Here is a 17,411-nt window from a genome sequence, read left to right as displayed (position 1 = left end):
TGTATTTCATAATTCTTCATTCTTTGTTTATTATATTGAATTTTAATAATATTAATTATTATATAATAACAAAAAATCATTCAAATTATTGATAGTGGATACATAACATAGAAAATTAGAAATGAATGTTTAAAAAAGTATATTTATTTTTTTTCTGTTTCTACATTTATCTTTTTTTTATTTTCATATTGTGACACAAGTTTTAACACTAAATATTAATATACATAAATAATGACATAATTCTGGTATTTTCATTTGTCATTTCTATATCATCTACTAATATTAAAATCTATTAACAACAATAATAATTAAATATTTAAAATTATGTATGAAGTACCATCTATTTTATAATTTCTAAATGTTTTCCTCCAGATGGCTATACAAATTTTAACAGCTATTAATTACTAAAAATTAAATTTGATGATGTGACGAAAGATTTTTATTTTTCTGTAACTAGAAGAAGTTTCAATTTAGATTTAGAAACAGACAGTCTTGTTAAGTTGGTTGTGCTAGATGAGCTCTATGACAAGCTCATCACTATCATCTTACTATTGATATTTCGTTTTATGTAGACAGTTAAAACTTAAAAGACTAATGATTTCAGTTTTCATAGTTTTTTATTTCAAGAAACTGTTGTTTTGTTGCTTTTTGTTATTTGCAACTCATCAAAATTTGTAAAGAATATCAGTGTACAATTGAGTTTAATCTAATGAAGACGTCAAAATCTGTACTGTTCTCATGATCACTTTCTATGTAATTTTTTCAAAAATTTTCATATTTAAATCTTATTAGTATAAATGTTATCACAAATGAAACTTGTTTAATCTGATAATGGCCTGGGTTTGCCAATTCTCCATTTAAACATAGCACTGAACTTGCTGTAATATTATAAGCTATGAAAAATTTTCTGTGTGTTTGGTGTGTGTGTGTGTTTGTGAGTATGTGCGTGTAACTGAATGTGTCTGCATGTATTGTTGCTTGTTTATAATATGCTGATCCATTTTTTTACTAATTTTTTTCAGGGTGATGGAAAGGATTATGATTACACTGCTGTGAAAGATGGAAAGAAGAAGAATGCCCCCAAGAAGGTTGCGAAGGAAGATTTGGAGAACCTCAAAAGGGAGGTTGAAATGGTTAGTGCTGCTGCTTTTGCTTCTTTCTTTTTTATATCCTGGTTCTTTGTTGAAATGCCTGATGACTATCTAATTTTAATTCACATGGTTGATTTCACTATTGGATTAGTGTGGTATTGAATGATAAAAAAGTGTTGGTTATTATCTTTGTCTTGGGGTTTGTGTCTGTTGAATTTGTTGTGTCTGATTGTTATATATGTTTTATAATGTTGTGTAATATTTTATTATAACAGGAAGCTTTTCACAAAATTGCTGACTAGTGCATAGGCTTTCGATAATTGTGTTTATGAGTAAAAACTACTGATATTTTTAACCGAAAAGTTCTTATGTTAAGCCCTGTAATTGTATTTTAGATTTTACCAGAAGTTGTAGTTAGTTGTAGAACCCCATGTGATAAATAAGAAATGACTGGAGGTTTTAAATTTTTCAAAATAAACTTTTGAAATCTCTGATAGAATAATCAATTGAGTCTGTTTTTGTTAAATCTGTATGGTTTTCAACATGTAATTGTTGTTTATTTACCAGCTATAATAATATAGAAACTGTTAATTTATCTTAATTTTTTAATTTGTTTTTACTTAGTTCTTTTGTTAGATATAGCTGTTTTTTTATTGAAATAACATTCTTCCTTGCTAAGAGAAAAAGCAAAGTGAAAGGTGTTTTTGTATTGTGAATTAGCACCAGTTTAACTAGTTTTCTCATGTATATAATATTATATATATATAATATTATATACATATCCATTAGTTTTCTTGAATTAATTTTTATGTTAATTGTTTATTTGCAATTCAGCATCAGTCTAGTGTTTCACTATTGCTTTCAAGTTAATAGTATTTAATTTGTAAAAAGGTAATTAGTCCCTGATGAAAAATAAGTAGGCACATGAATGTACCATTAAATTATTTTTTGCAGTCATTCATTTATTTTATCAGATATCAAGCTTCCTTTAGTTTGGATCATAGTTATAGGCAGACGTTGCAAATGTTCTCACAATTTTGCATTGAACAACAAGTTTCTTTACTAATTTAAATGAATTGTTCACATCATTTGATATGAAAGATTTACATGTTCACTTTATGTTTGCATTGTTTATTTTAAATGATTCTAATGTATACTGAATGTATAGCTCATGAAATCATTAATTCAACTACAAGTCTGTAATAGATGTACGCAATATAATATCATAAGTTTTATGTGTGCATTGCACATGTGTTTAATATGCTGCCATTTTATGATAGACTGAAGTGTCATGTTCTTTTTTTTTAATTTAAAATGTTTGTTTGCATGTTTTCCAGTTGATAAAAATTTTATAATTTTCTGTCAATTAATGTCAGGATGAGCACAAGATACCCCTTGATTTGTTGCAGCAAAGACTGGGAACGAACTTTACCACTGTTAGTTGTTGTTTCATGGTTTATGCATATTTTTTTACCTCTAAGTATGTAGATTTTTGGTGAACTTTTTTGATTTGATGATAAAATTTTAACTTTTTATAAATTCGACTGTTTCAATTAAGGGTCTGACACAGGCAAAAGCTAGAGAAGTTTTAGAAAGAGATGGTCCAAACCAGCTTAGTCCACCAAAAACAACTCCTGAATGGGTGAAATTTTGTAAGCAACTTTTTGGCGGTTTTTCCATTCTGCTTTGGATTGGTGCAATTCTCTGCTTTGTAGCCTATTTCATAGTAGCCGCAACATCAGAAGACCCCTCTAAAGATAATGTTCGTTGCACAACTTTTAAAATTTAGTTTACTAATTTGATTTGGATATATCAGTTGAATTAAATTGAAAAATTTAGGTAACAAATCATTAATTGGTTGAGAATAATAAAGTAGTTATTATAGAGGGGTGCCTTTGGGGCTATGCATGGAACACTAAATAAATGACATATAGTTATTATTGTCAAAAAAATATTTCAATTTTCATGAATGCCGAAGGAGAAACACGATATATATACTTGAGCATTCGGCCACATACACAACGTATCAATTCGAACACAAAAAATGGTATAGGAATACCGAAAAATGCTTATTTGTTCTGTCATGTTTAATTGTTCTATCATGCTTAAAATAAATGAAAATTTTGGTTCGGAACTCAAGAAACATGAAAATGATTTACGATCTACCATTAGAAAAATCTGAAAATTAAACAGGAAGTTAACTAACGTGGAACACGCTGCGATTTTCATCAATAATTGCATTTCTGACGGTATTAATCCAATATATATATATATATATATATATATATATATATATATATATATATATATATATATAATATATATATATATATGAATATATGTATATAAATATATATATATACATATATATATATACATGTGTAGTGTTGAAAACATATATAGTATATATATTTGCGTAGTGTATATATATATATTGCCGTGCGTGCGTGCGTGCGTGTGTGTGTTTGTATCAAAGAGACACAAAAACACAAATAAATAATAGAAATAGGCACATTTTTATTGATTGTTATTGATCTTTGCTGTCTGGCAAACAATGAGCAATTGATTTTTTATTAATAATGTTGCGAATATGTTGGTTCTTTGTTTGAAGAAATTCTTCAGAGAGTGGCATTGTATTTTTCTCGAATTGCAACAACAGAAAAGATGGAATATGTAGATATATGATAAAACGGCCTCTAGAGCCGATATTTATTATAGAATGGATAAGTTAGTTGTATATATATTATAAAATTTGACCTATTAGAGTAATAGGTAATTATAAGTAAACATACAAGTATAATATATATGTATATATATATATATATATATATGTATATATATATATGTATATATATATATATATTCATATATATATACATATCTATATATAATAAATTCTATTGCTGTAGCATTAAAAAATGCTATAGTGACAGAATTTAATGAATATTGTATACGTAATGGCCTTATATCTAATTATATATATATGTATATGGTTTAAAAATAAATCGTGTTTCAAACTTGTCTACTGATGAATTTACTTATATATCTATAAAGTACATATATCATGTATGGTTTAATATAATTCATTTTAAAAGTATGTTGCTTTTTTAATCAGCTGTACCTAGGTATCGTGCTGACAGCAGTAGTCGTCATCACTGGCTGCTTCTCTTACTACCAGGAAGCTAAAAGTTCTCGCATCATGGAATCTTTCAAAAATCTTGTGCCTCAGGTCAGTCACGTTCAATGTATTCATGTCCATTGCATTCATGTTCGTTTTATTCATATTCAATGTTGTCATGTTCAGTGCTCCCGTTTCCATTGTTTTCATGTTCATTGTACTTGTGTTCATTGTTTTCTTGTTCATTGTACTTGCGTTCGTTTCATTGCACTCGCGTTCATTGCACTCGTGTTCATTGTACTCATATTTGAGATATGGTTATTTGTTGTACTTGTGCTCCTTGTACTCATGGTGGTCGTTCCATCATGTTGAGTGCACTTACAGGTTGGCTGAATTTCAAAACTTTATGTATTATATATGTATATATGTTTGTATTATATATATATATATATATATATCCATCAAAAATTGTTTCAAGTAATGAAAGATGTTCAAGGTCAATCAATCTTCGTTTAGCGTCCAGAGACCCATTTTCCCGAGGTAGGACGTTGTTTTCTTTGCCATCAACTTTTTGCGCCAAATTAGACGATCAGTTGTATCCATTTCATTTAAATTTAGAGCTTTCATATCTTGCTCGATTGTTTGCGACCAGGACTTCTTTGAACGGCCTTTGGGACGTGTGCCAAGTACTTCAACATCTGCAAGAGAAGTTATGGCACTGTTTCCACTTCGTTTGACATGACCAAACCACCGCAGACGGTGTTGCCGGCATTCGTCCTTTTTATCATCTAAACCAGCACGACGCAGGATTTCGGTAAATTTGATGTGGTCCTTCAGACTAATTCGTTGCATCCATCGGAGCATTTTCATGTCGGTTCGTTGAAGTTGTTGTTCCAGTTTGGTTGTCATTGGCCATGTTTCTGCACCATATAACAAAACCGGACGTATCACAGATTTATAAAGTCTTGATTGTAGTGGTAGTGGGATGTCACGCCGCATCAATATAGAGGCAAAGAGATGCCATTTATTCCAGGCTGCACGTATGCGTACTCGAACGGCAGCTTCAGCTGTTCCAGTACAATCCAGAACATCCCCTAGATATTGAAACGATGTGACTTTCTCTACCTCAATGGCTTCAAAAACATTCTATTTCGAATTTGTTGTTGTGGATTGATGCAAGCAGGACAAACAAAACTGGATACTTTAGATAAAGTACCAATTATTTTTGAACAACGTTTGTGACACCACTGGTTACACTGCTGACACTTGATTGAATTGTTACTACAGCTTTACAAACTGAACAGGGCCATCGTCTAGTAGCTGTGGATTGGATGGGTTCAAGATGTTCAAGGTGTTGTATAAATACATTAATGATATAAATACTTTGAAGCACTGGCGTAGTGATGGTGTTGATTTTCTAATTAGCTTTCATGGAAATTGATAAGTTAGATATAAGTTAGATGTGAGATGTAGGTGTAAGAGTAATGTAAGCATCATATAATTATGTATGTTTATATGTGCATTCATTTATATGCGCTTGTACCTTTGCATATATATTGATTTTTGTCTTGCATCTCTCAGCCGAAATGTGCCACTTCAAGTTACAACATTTTCTTTTTTTTTATGCTATTTTCTTTTTCATTTGCTTCATTTATTGTCATCTGCTTTGTAAGTTGCGTTTTCAATTTAAGTTTAAAATTCTTGTTCAACCAAAAGTTTATTTCACAACTATCTTAACTTCCCAACAACTTTATTAATGTGAATATTCACATCACTGCCTGTGATCTTCTAGCCTGCATAAATTTTTTCATGGCATTTGAACGGTGAAAGTGAACTTTTTTCAATGAGATGAATGCACAGCACAAATGGATCGTTATGACTATTTTTAAACTTTCTTCCGCACATCACTCGCAGAAACAACTTTCGTTTGCTCTCGTGTTTTTATTTCTTTTTCTATTCCGTTTCTTTCAGTACAAAAATGTTTTATTTCCCTTTTTTTTATTTTATTAAAATTTCAAATTTCTCACTTGTACATTGTTTCTTATAATGTTTTTTTTTGTTTTCAGGAATAAAATGTATGACGTATTTGTTAAATGTCTTCATAAAGCACATGCAATATTAATAGTTAGTCTTATGCTCACTCATCGCTATTACCTGCATTTATTTTTAATAACAAATAATTATTTACGCAAATTCTTTGAAATTGAATTTTGACATGAGTGTACTAGTTTGAATTAATCTTATTTTGATGCACATACACTCGCACACACACACACCTGTCTTTCTTGCAAATGTGATAAATGATACTATGGAAGTGAATATTATTCACACTGATAAGTTCCATGCTTTTAGTTCTGTATCATCGATCAAGATCATCAAGAATATTTATTAGAAATTGAACTATATAAGAGATATGCATAGAAATTTGCTTAATTGTTGTATTTCCCAGCAGAAAACACTTTCTAATGTCACATATTCTCAAAATATAAGGCATTATTTTGTGTTACGTTTTGACTGTTTATTTTCTCAACTGTTGAAGATGCATGCCGTTTTTGAAGATTAACAACACCATTTTCATGTGTCAATCAATAGAATGTCAACTGCATTGCATTGCACTGATCTTTAAGACCACCATCATCATCATCATCAGCATCAAGACTAACATCAGCACCATTGCCATCATCAGCAGCTGCACCATATAACAAAACCGGACGTATCATCAACATCCTCTTTGACTTCATTATCAGTCCAAACATCATCATCATGATCACCATCATCATCATCAAGAACAACATTTCTATCATCATCATCAGTGCCACAATGATGACTAGCCAGAGCAATCTTTTGAATGCTGCTCTGCTGCGCTGTTGATGTTATGTACCAATGAATAACAAGCTTCGTGTCCTTCCTCCCAAACACATACAAACATACAAATATGCGCAAACACATGCAGACATTTGCAGACACACATACAAATAAATATACCATATGCAAACACACGAATGCATACATATCCGTTCAAACGTATGCATGCAAATATATAGGTACTAACGTGATGGGTTATTTTCTGCGTGCACCGCAAATGCGTGGAGATTTGTTTTGTTTATCGCGTTATGATTTCATATTGCATCTTGTTGTATCTTATTCACTCTTGTATTTGCATCGATACCTCCTTTCTTTGCTTTAGTGCAAACATCTATAATTATAAGCATTTTTAAATCTTCATTCATTCATTCATTCATTCATTCATTCATTCATTCATTTATTCATTCATAAAAATATTGCCAATTTGTGCTGCCTCCATATTTTTTCTGTTAACATAATTTTCATTTTTAGAATCTCACTAATAAGCCTCCATGCTTTAGAACCAACCAGACTTGCAATAACTGCCCACTCTTTATCAATCCATATTGAGATTCATTAAAAAATTTGGTTTGACTAAAATAATTTTGTGAGTGATTTGACATAATATTGTTATATCCGCCGGAATGGTCTGAATTAGTTATCATCAATTAATTATTGTTATCTTCTATTGAATTAGTTAGCATCAATTAATTATTGTTATCTTCGCTATTTGTCATTTATAGAATCTTTTTATATCATGGAGGATTGTAGAAATCTACTATAGAGGTTATACAAAGGGTGTGAATAGTGAGGTTTCTAGCCAAGTTTGAAGCGAAGTTGTGAAGTTGTAATTGTGATTTATGTAGTTACTTGGATTAGTGTTCCTATTACTGTTGCCATTCAAATAAACGCTCAACAAAGTTTGCGTTTGAAGCAGTTGTGGTCATCTATCAGAAATCTTGAACCTATGGAATAACGATAACTTGACGATCGTTGGAAGCTAAAACTTTGGTGTGGGAAATATAGAGATCATTGACTTGAAGTTACAACATTGGTCTCGGTAGTGACGAACGTCAATGTGTTACAATATTTTCTAAAACCCTGAACAAAATCAATGTTATAAAATGTAATATGTAAACAGAAAGTAAAATAACGGTAGCATTTTTGTGTTGGAAAAGTACTTCAGCAATTTTAAAATGATTGATTAAACACATGACTTATTAGAATGTAGTCTTTTTAATATAATTAGCGATGAAACACCTCCATGGCTTGACAAACGCTGACGCTTTCATGATATTAACTCATTTTGAAATTATTAATCCGATCTGAATTGAAAAGTGAATTTAAAAACGATTCACATTATTGTTATTATAATTATTTGCAATTGTTTCATGAACCTTCGCAAAAGAGGTTAAGTAAATAATAACTGCCTCACATATATTTTGTGAACTGTTAATTTGTGATTCATTATCAATCATTTTGTTAACAGGATTATGTAGTCACGACTGCCGAATTAATTTTGTGTTGCCTTTATTTTTTAAATTTATCGAGACCAAAAAACTATTTAGTTTTCAAGTTTGGCGCTGCGCCCGATCTCGTCCTTCTTTAACGCAGGCACTGGTCGTGCTTTCGTTGTTTTGCTAAGGACGATCGGTAAATGTCTATCTTAAATGTCTATCTAATTATAAACGTTTTTTCATGCTAAATTTCTGGGTCACAGAATTTTTCTCGCCAGCGTTGATAATTTAGGAGAGTTTGGACCTTTAGATTTTTGTTAAAAAAGGAAAACAGCTTATTATATTCACGTTGTGTTTATCTATATTTAGTTTTTACTTATTTTTTGCCAATTTTCGGCTTGTTAAACCGGTTTCTTTTTTATTTTTTTTATTTTGCTTGCGCGAGTGCATTTTTTTGTTGTACATTTGTCTTTATGGACTTTAGGAAGTTGATGTTTGTATGTTGTCGTTCGTTAGTGCTTTCAACGACGCTGTACTACTGTGTGTCCGTTAGCGTCTGGAATACCAAATTTGTAAGAAGCGTTGATTATATTGTTCCGTAAGTCCATAAGTTGTTGTTTGTAGTTCGTTTGTTGGCGTTGATTTTGCTCTCAGATGTAAGGAAAGAATGCTCGTTATTACCTTTCTTGTTGGATTTTTTTACTTTGAAAATATTTTGACATGTACATTCACTCGAATGATTATTTGGAATGTTGCAAAGATTTGCTTCAACAGTATTATTAGCATCTGCATGCATATAATTACAGTGTTTACATGCAAACTTTTTTCACGCAATATAACTAATTTATTACTATTAAATAATTAAATCATTTTTTAGACTTTTTGGTATTATTTTCAATCATTGTTTTGTGGGGTTTTGTTATGGTTTATAATTGTATGTTGCTTGTATTGTTAGGGGTTTTCCAACTTTGTAGTCATCCACCATGTCATTCAGTTACAGGTATCATCCCTTTTTTAATTTGGTTATAGAGTTTCTAAATTTTGTTTTAACATATTTATTGATCACATTTAAGTCTCTTCGAATAATCTTACTGATTGGGTACAAAATCCTCATTTAAATTTCTGTGAATAATTTTCGTTTAATAACATTCAGCCGATTCTCACTCTTCTTTTATTTCTTTAAAGGATAATTTTTATTTTACCAAATTATTTTGCCTAATAGGCGGAATATAGTTAAGGCACCTTTACAAATAATTTGTTTTTTTTTACTTTTTGAGCCTTTTTAATAAACAATATATTATTGAAATATGTAATTATATCAATCAATCAATCAATCAATATAAATTTAAAGACATGTTTCCGATTCAATTGTTTTTTTGGAAAGACGCCCATAATTTTTTGATGGTTGAGTGTTGACGCACAAGATGTTTCCAGTGCATGTTTACCTTCATTTAAACTGTTGATGATGATAAATAGAGTGTATGTTTACTTTGGTAATCATCGTCTAGTCCCTGTGTTATGGATTATTTGAATGAAATGGTCATATTGATTGCATATCGTTTTGAAATCAATGAACCTGTGTGTCTTTGAAAACAATTAAGATTAGATTTGTTGTTACAATGAACATATATTGAAAGCCAGATAACATCAACATTAATTTTTCTGAATAAGAAACAAAATTTTGTTGGAAAGCTTATTATAAAATGAAAGTTCTGCATTGCTGTATAGCGTATAATGTTTTCTTTGAAAACTTCAAGAACTAATCAACTAAAATTTTTTTGACATGAATATGCAAAAAAAGTGTGTGATGCGTTGATTCACGTGTGTTTGTACACTGTGTGTTTGATGTAACAATAATAATGCGCCTCAGTCGCTTGTCATGGCGCTATATAAAATGGCATTATTATTATTATTATTTATCATTTTTATTTTTTATTGGCATTATTATTTTAAAAGGAATTTTTACGACTGTTATAAACTGTTTTTGTTTCTAAAATTTTATTTGTAAAATTTCATTCTTCATTTGGCTATTAATTTAAGTGTCTGCCATAGTTTCATTAAAGATGTTTACTATTATTAGTGAAACATATGTTTCTGTTTAGTTAACATGGTTAACATCACTTGTTGTGTCGTCCTGTCATGTAAAAGTTCAATATCTGCACCGTCAAGTTTTTTAAGAAAAAAAAAACAACATTCATGTTTATATTTATTGTTTAAAGGTTGGTGTAGAGGATTTTTTACTTTGATTTAATTAGTCAAATTATTTATTTTAAAATTATTCAAATGCCAGTTTGCCATAGTGATTCGCAACGGTGAGAAGTTGAATGTTCATGCAGAGGAGCTGGTGGTTGGAGACATTGTGGAGGTGAAGTTTGGAGATCGCGTTCCCGCTGACATCAGGATTCTTACTGCACATGGGTTCAAGGTCTAGCCATTAGATTTTTTTCAATAGTTGCAATGATTCAATTCCGTGTTTTATAATTTGTTTTTATAGCGATTGTATAATATTAGTTCTATTCTGTTTATATAGTAATTTATTTGAACATTATATTTCATTTTGACGATTAGTTTGGTTTTTTCATTGTTTTTCTACCTTTTTACCTGTGTCTAGAGTAGGCATACAAGCTTATGATAAGTTTCTGGCTGTGTATCCTGGCTGTGTCTGAACAAATTGAATAAATAAATAAATGAGTGTTCCATAGCCATTAATGCATGCTAGTAGTGGGTAATAACAAGAGATAGACGGGAAGCCGACAAGTTCTCATCCAGCAACATAAATAATACTTCTGACCTGGCAAGCGTTTCTGCTAATCCATGAATGCTTATCAAGGAATTATTTTCAAGTTTGCTTGAGTGCCAGAGTGCTTATTTTATGGCATTATTATTTGCGATTTCTTTATATTAACCATAGTAAATATTCGGCAAGAAACCTCTTGAGCAATAAGAAATGTTTCTGTTTTCAGGATGATTTGTTTTCTTTGTGATTGCTCGACAAGTTGTGCTGTTTTTCGTATTTTATAAAAAATTGTTACACTAATATTCTTATAATAATAAAAATAATAGTATATGTATAATAAAAAGAACCCTGCAAAAATTTGATTGAATGATGAAATAATGATGAAATAAAGGTGGACAATTCATCTCTGACGGGAGAATCAGAACCTCAGACTCGAACCCCAGAATTCACCCACGACAACCCACTGGAGACGCGTAACATTGCTTTCTTCTCAACAAATGCCGTCGAAGGTAGGTTGTTTAAATTAATAATGTTATTATTTATTTGGTCTTTTATAGATCATGCATTTTTGTTATTTAGGCTACTGTCTTTTTATTCTGTTTTTTGATATAAGTCATTAATAATTTCTTTTCATAAATGTTTTCACTTTAAAAGACATACTAAAAAATAACTTCATTATCCACAATCAATAGGTGGAACATTCGGAACGTGCGAACATGTTTCATACATTGCAGGCATTTATTATTAAAAAATGCATGAAACAAATGTGAAATTTGTTACAATAGTGAATAATATTAAAAATAAGTCATCTAGTATATAGCGTCTTGTGCATAGTTTCATGGGCGCTTGGAATCAGCTTGCGCACGATGGGCGGGATTTCATTGCATTTCTCAGGCACTTTGTAAACACCGCCACTGCAACGTTGAAGATGGAAATTTTACGACTACTCCATTCCACGATTGTAAAAAATGGTGACTTAATTCAGCATATGACTTCTATAAAATGAAATGAACTGAAGGTACCTGCCTGGGAGTTGTCATCAGCACAGGAGACAGAACTGTCATGGGCAGGATCGCTGGGTTGGCTTCTGGATTGGAAACAGGATCAACACCCATTGCAAGAGAAATCGCCCACTTCATACACCTTATCACTGCTGTTGCCGTTTTCCTCGGTGTTACATTCTTCATCATTGCGTTCATCCTGGGTTACAACTGGTTGGATGCAGTCATATTTTTGATTGGTATCATCGTGGCGAATGTTCCTGAAGGTCTGCTGGCTACTGTTACGGTTTGTTACTGTTACAGCTGGTTTATTTATAAAAATTGTTTTAATGAACATAACATAATATTTGGAAAATTGCATGCCTTGTTTGGATTTAAATAACAGGTGTGTTTGACATTGACTGCTAAAAGAATGGCGAGCAAGAATTGTCTGGTGAAGAATCTGGAAGCTGTGGAAACTCTTGGATCAACGTCAACAATCTGCTCTGATAAAACTGGAACTCTCACACAGAACAGAATGACTGTGGCTCACATGTGGTTCGATGATCACATCGTCGAGGCGGACACCAGCGATGATCAGTCAAGTTAGATTCATTAACTTTTGTTCTCTTTGCAATATATCATTGAATGTTATGCTATGAGTAAAATACGATTTAAATAATGTATGTTGATGAGAAAGACTTTTGTTTCTTCAGACAATGATTTTTAGCAGATGCTGTTTTATAAATAGAAACTGTGAATTAAACATTGTTCAGTTTTTTAAAGCTTAATTTCAGAGTATTAACAGATTTTTATATCAACTAGACTGGTGCAACTTGGAATCATAGAATGGTTCACAAAATCTGGACAACAGAAAGCAATTAAAAAACATCTATATCTGTTTTTAAATTATTTTGTTTGGCTTGTAAAAGTTCCATATAATTCATCGTTGTTCTGGTGAAAATGAACACTCATCCAATGAACAATTTCTCTTGCAAAACTTGAATATTATTTGGAACATGCGACGCCGTCAGCATGCTTAATTTTGAAATGTAACAAATCAATAAACCTAGAAGTAAAATAGTTATTATGTGAACCAGTCATCGAGATCAAACCAGCGTGATAAGTGCTAGTCGTTTCAACGTTTCAACATTTCTTCCTTCTACGCAGATGCCACGTATGACAAAAATTCAGCCACGTGGGTAGCTTTAGCAAGAGTGGCAATGTTGTGCAACAGAGCAGAGTTCAAACAAGGACAAGATCAAATCCCAGTTTTGAAGAGGTTCGTAATGACATTTTATTAGTTTTAATTTCCAAACATACCATTTTATTTAAACATACATTGCATCTTTCATCATATTTTGATGCTGCTGTTTTCTGTTAATATTGTTAAAATAATTGATTAAAGTGCATCATTCATTCATTATCATATTTAGTGTAACTTGGGTCTTGTATAATTGTTTTACTGTCCAAATGCATTTTTTCATGGCAATTTGTTCAGTTTTAGAATAACTTAATTTTGCAATTAAAAAACCTAATTAAAGGGAGTGCAATGGCGATGCATCGGAATCAGCATTACTGAAATGTGTTGAATTATCCATTGGCAAGGTCAATCAGTTCAGGTCGGCACACCCAAAATTATGTGAAATACCTTTCAACTCAACTAATAAGTACCAGGTTAAGAAAGTCTAAGACTTCTGTGTTCTGTCTAAGACATGTTGAAAAAATGAGTGATTGAAAAAAATAGATATTTACATTGTGAAATAATTATTATAAAATGTTTTATTTGAAGTTAACGATATAGAAAGTGCTATGGAGAGTACCGTATTATTTTCTCCAATACTACAATCTGTATTGACAGGCTTCCATACATGAAATGGAGACAGAAAATTCGCACTATTTGCTGGTGATGAAAGGAGCTCCTGAAAGAATTTTGGAGCGATCTGAAACAATCTTAATGAATGGTATAGACGAGAAGATGACAGAAAAATGGAAAGACTCTTTCAACCAATCATATTTGGAGCTTGGAGGTTTGGGCGAAAGAGTTCTTGGATTTTGTGACTTGGAATTACCAAAATCTAAATTCCCCAAGGTTGGTTTCAAAATGTTATGATCAGTGGTAAAAGTTTTCTTCTTATGTACAGTCATTTTCATTTTTAAAAAGTGCTGCACCTCCTGGCATTCTCTTTGTGTCTCTTTTCGATCACATTTAAAACATTTAAAAATTAGAAAAAGTTCAGAAAAAATGTTCAAAATATTTATACTTTTTAAACTGTTATTGTATGTAAACGAAACGTACAGAACAGCCATATCTTTGTCTTTATCAAAAATTGAAATTTGAATTTTAAAATTATTATCAATTTATGCAGGGCTATAGCTTTGATGCTGATGCTGAAAACTTTCCATTGACTGATCTTCGCTTTGTTGGATTGATGGCCATGATTGATCCACCGAGAGCTGCCGTACCTGATGCTGTCAGCAAATGCAGGAGTGCTGGCATTAAGGTGACAGTTCTGCCGAGATTATTCATTTCATGATGCTGATGATTATTTTCTATTGAAAATATACATCACGATTCCAGTTTTTTTATTTTTTGTGTCACATTTTCTTTAAAAAGTCAGATTTGAACGCTTTATATTTTTCTGTTTTCAAGGTCATCATGGTGACAGGTGACCATCCAATCACTGCAAAGGCCATCGCGAAAGGTGTCGGCATCATTTCAGAGGGTAATGAAACAGTGGAGGACATTGCTGTAAGGAAAGGAATTCCTGTTTCCCAAGTCAACCCGAGGTTTCAATATTTGAACTTTATTGAAGATATATTATAAAACATGGCGAATGAAATTTCATGCTTAATTCTGCTGGTAATTAATTAAGTATAGGTTCCTAATTATTTTCCCTTTGTATTAACCGAACAAACTGTCGATGGTTAACTGCAGAGAGGCCAAGGCATGCGTTGTGCATGGAACAGATTTGAGGGACATGACACCGGCACAGATTGATGACGTACTCAAGTACCATTCAGAAATCGTGTTTGCCAGGACATCTCCCCAGCAGAAACTCATCATTGTTGAAGGCTGCCAGCGACAAGGTGCCATTGTGGCAGTCACTGGAGACGGTGTCAACGACTCGCCTGCTCTCAAGAAGGCTGACATCGGTTGTTGCAATTATTTTATGGATCTGCAAACCAACTTCAATCTAATTCAGATTTCCAATTAAGGATGTCGAGTTACACCTTCTGAAATGATACTTAGCGGACATTTTACTATGTTTTCTGGACAATCGCAATTGAAAATATAATTTTGAACCTTGCTCATTTCTTTTATATATTTTGTTATGCTACAAATTATACCACCAGTTTTTTATCTTCACTGGATTTTTACTTTTTTCTTGGTAAAACTTATTTAGTTTGAGTTCTTTAAAGCAGAAAAAACGCTAATTGTGTAAACTTTTAACTAGTAAATTAGAAGATGTCTTTTCATACTCTGTATTCAGTTGATTTATAATTATTTTTATCATCTGAAAGGTGTGGCCATGGGGATAACAGGATCAGATGTGAGCAAACAGGCAGCTGACATGATTCTGCTCGATGATAATTTTGCTTCCATTGTTACTGGAGTAGAAGAAGGTGATTTGCTTATAATTTTGTGTTCTAATGTTCTCCCATAATTGTTATTCTGTTCAAATTTTAAAAAGTAATTATTATATATAGTTTATTCTGTTTTTTAAAAATCTGATGCATTTTTATTGGTGTGCTTCGCGGTGTTTGTGTCGAGATTAATTCCACTGGGTTTATTAAGATGAGTTAACAACTTACATGCTGGAATTTAAATCAGATATGTGTTGATAAGTTAAAAACCTACTTGATATTGATCTATTGAAATTACAAATAGACTTAAATCTTTCTGGCAATTTTTCATTCGATTTTTATATCACTTTTTAAACTACTTGAAAGAATTCAATTTTCTGATTATTAAACTTTTGCATTAAATTTTCTTTATAACATGGTTTTCTTTTAAATTTTGATTGGTAATAATTTTTTACATGGCTAAAAATGTTCTCATGTTTTTCTTATTTTTTATGAGAATTTTATCAAGAAATTTGCTAAAAAATTATTCAATTGTAAATTCTTTAAAATAATGTCCGTCAAATGTCTTTTTTTGCCATTCAGGTCGTTTGATTTTCGACAATCTGAAAAAATCTATCGCATACACCTTGACAAGTAACATCCCTGAAATATCTCCTTTCCTCGTTTTCATCGTGGCCGACGTCCCACTTCCACTGGGAATCATCACTATCCTCTGCATCGATCTGGGAACCGACATGATTCCAGCCATCTCGTTGGCCTACGAACAGGCTGAAAGTGACATCATGAAGAGGATGCCCAGGGATCCCATCAATGATAAACTTGTCAACAGCAGGTTTCAGATGGTTGTGTAGCTCTTTGATATTATAAGCAGATTTTCTGATACAAAAATAATAATGTAAACCAGGTTAATTGGCATGGCTTACGGCCAGATTGGCATGATCCAGGCATCTGCAGGTTTCTTCACCTACTTCGTCATCATGGCTGAAAATGGTTTCTGGCCGAAGCGGTTGTTTGGACTGAGGAAAGAGTGGGATTCGAAGAGCGTCACTGATCTTGAAGATTCCTACGGACAGGAGTGGGTGAGTAAAGATTAAATTTAATTTTTTAAACTTTTACTTCCTCTAGCTGATATTTAACACGAGCTCATTATTTATCTTCATCTATTTTTAAATATTCACTGGTTATTAATCACCCTCGTTATTCATCTACCATTAGATAACCAAACCATTTTAACGTAATCTTCCCAATCAATTAATAGATGCATGTGTTCTTCATAAAATTTTTCTGGCGAAAATAAAAACTTGAAAAACTAATATTTTAGAGACATTATAAATCATTAAAGTTTTATTAAACTCAATTGAAGTGTAAAATCAAACTTTTGTTTGTTCGCTGCTGAAGAATTATGGCCAGAGGAAGGTGTTGGAGTTCACTTGTCACACTGCCTTCTTCATGGCAATCGTCATTGTACAGTGGACTGATCTGATCATTTGCAAGACTCGTCGTAATTCAGTCATACACCAAGGAATGATGTAAGCAAGAACTCGTTATCACACCACATCTAACATCTATCCATTCCATGTTACACGTACATTCTAT

At 31.8% G+C, this 17,411-nt stretch overlaps 1 protein-coding gene across 1 annotated transcript; it reads left to right on the top strand.

The window, feature by feature from the left end:
• Positions 1-1,025: 1,025 nt before the first annotated feature.
• Positions 1,026-17,345, top strand: HELRODRAFT_94925 (hypothetical protein; the record flags this gene model as incomplete). Its single annotated transcript, XM_009024345.1, has 18 exons — positions 1,026-1,133; positions 2,468-2,527; positions 2,650-2,853; positions 4,207-4,320; positions 10,801-10,935; positions 11,639-11,756; positions 12,266-12,534; positions 12,634-12,832; positions 13,398-13,509; positions 13,772-13,904; positions 14,089-14,319; positions 14,597-14,731; positions 14,881-15,017; positions 15,166-15,383; positions 15,753-15,854; positions 16,398-16,647; positions 16,720-16,894; positions 17,214-17,345. Coding segments are annotated over exons 1-18 (2,727 nt in total), but the record flags the coding sequence as incomplete, so codon positions are not given.
• Between the last annotated feature and the right edge of the window lie 66 nt (positions 17,346-17,411).

This window comes from Helobdella robusta, assembly GCF_000326865.2.
Source record: "Helobdella robusta unplaced genomic scaffold HELROscaffold_4, whole genome shotgun sequence".
NCBI classification, from domain to species: domain Eukaryota; kingdom Metazoa; phylum Annelida; class Clitellata; order Rhynchobdellida; family Glossiphoniidae; genus Helobdella; species Helobdella robusta.
Note: the sequence above shows the minus strand (reverse complement) of the source record. Positions and strands in the feature narration are given on the sequence as shown.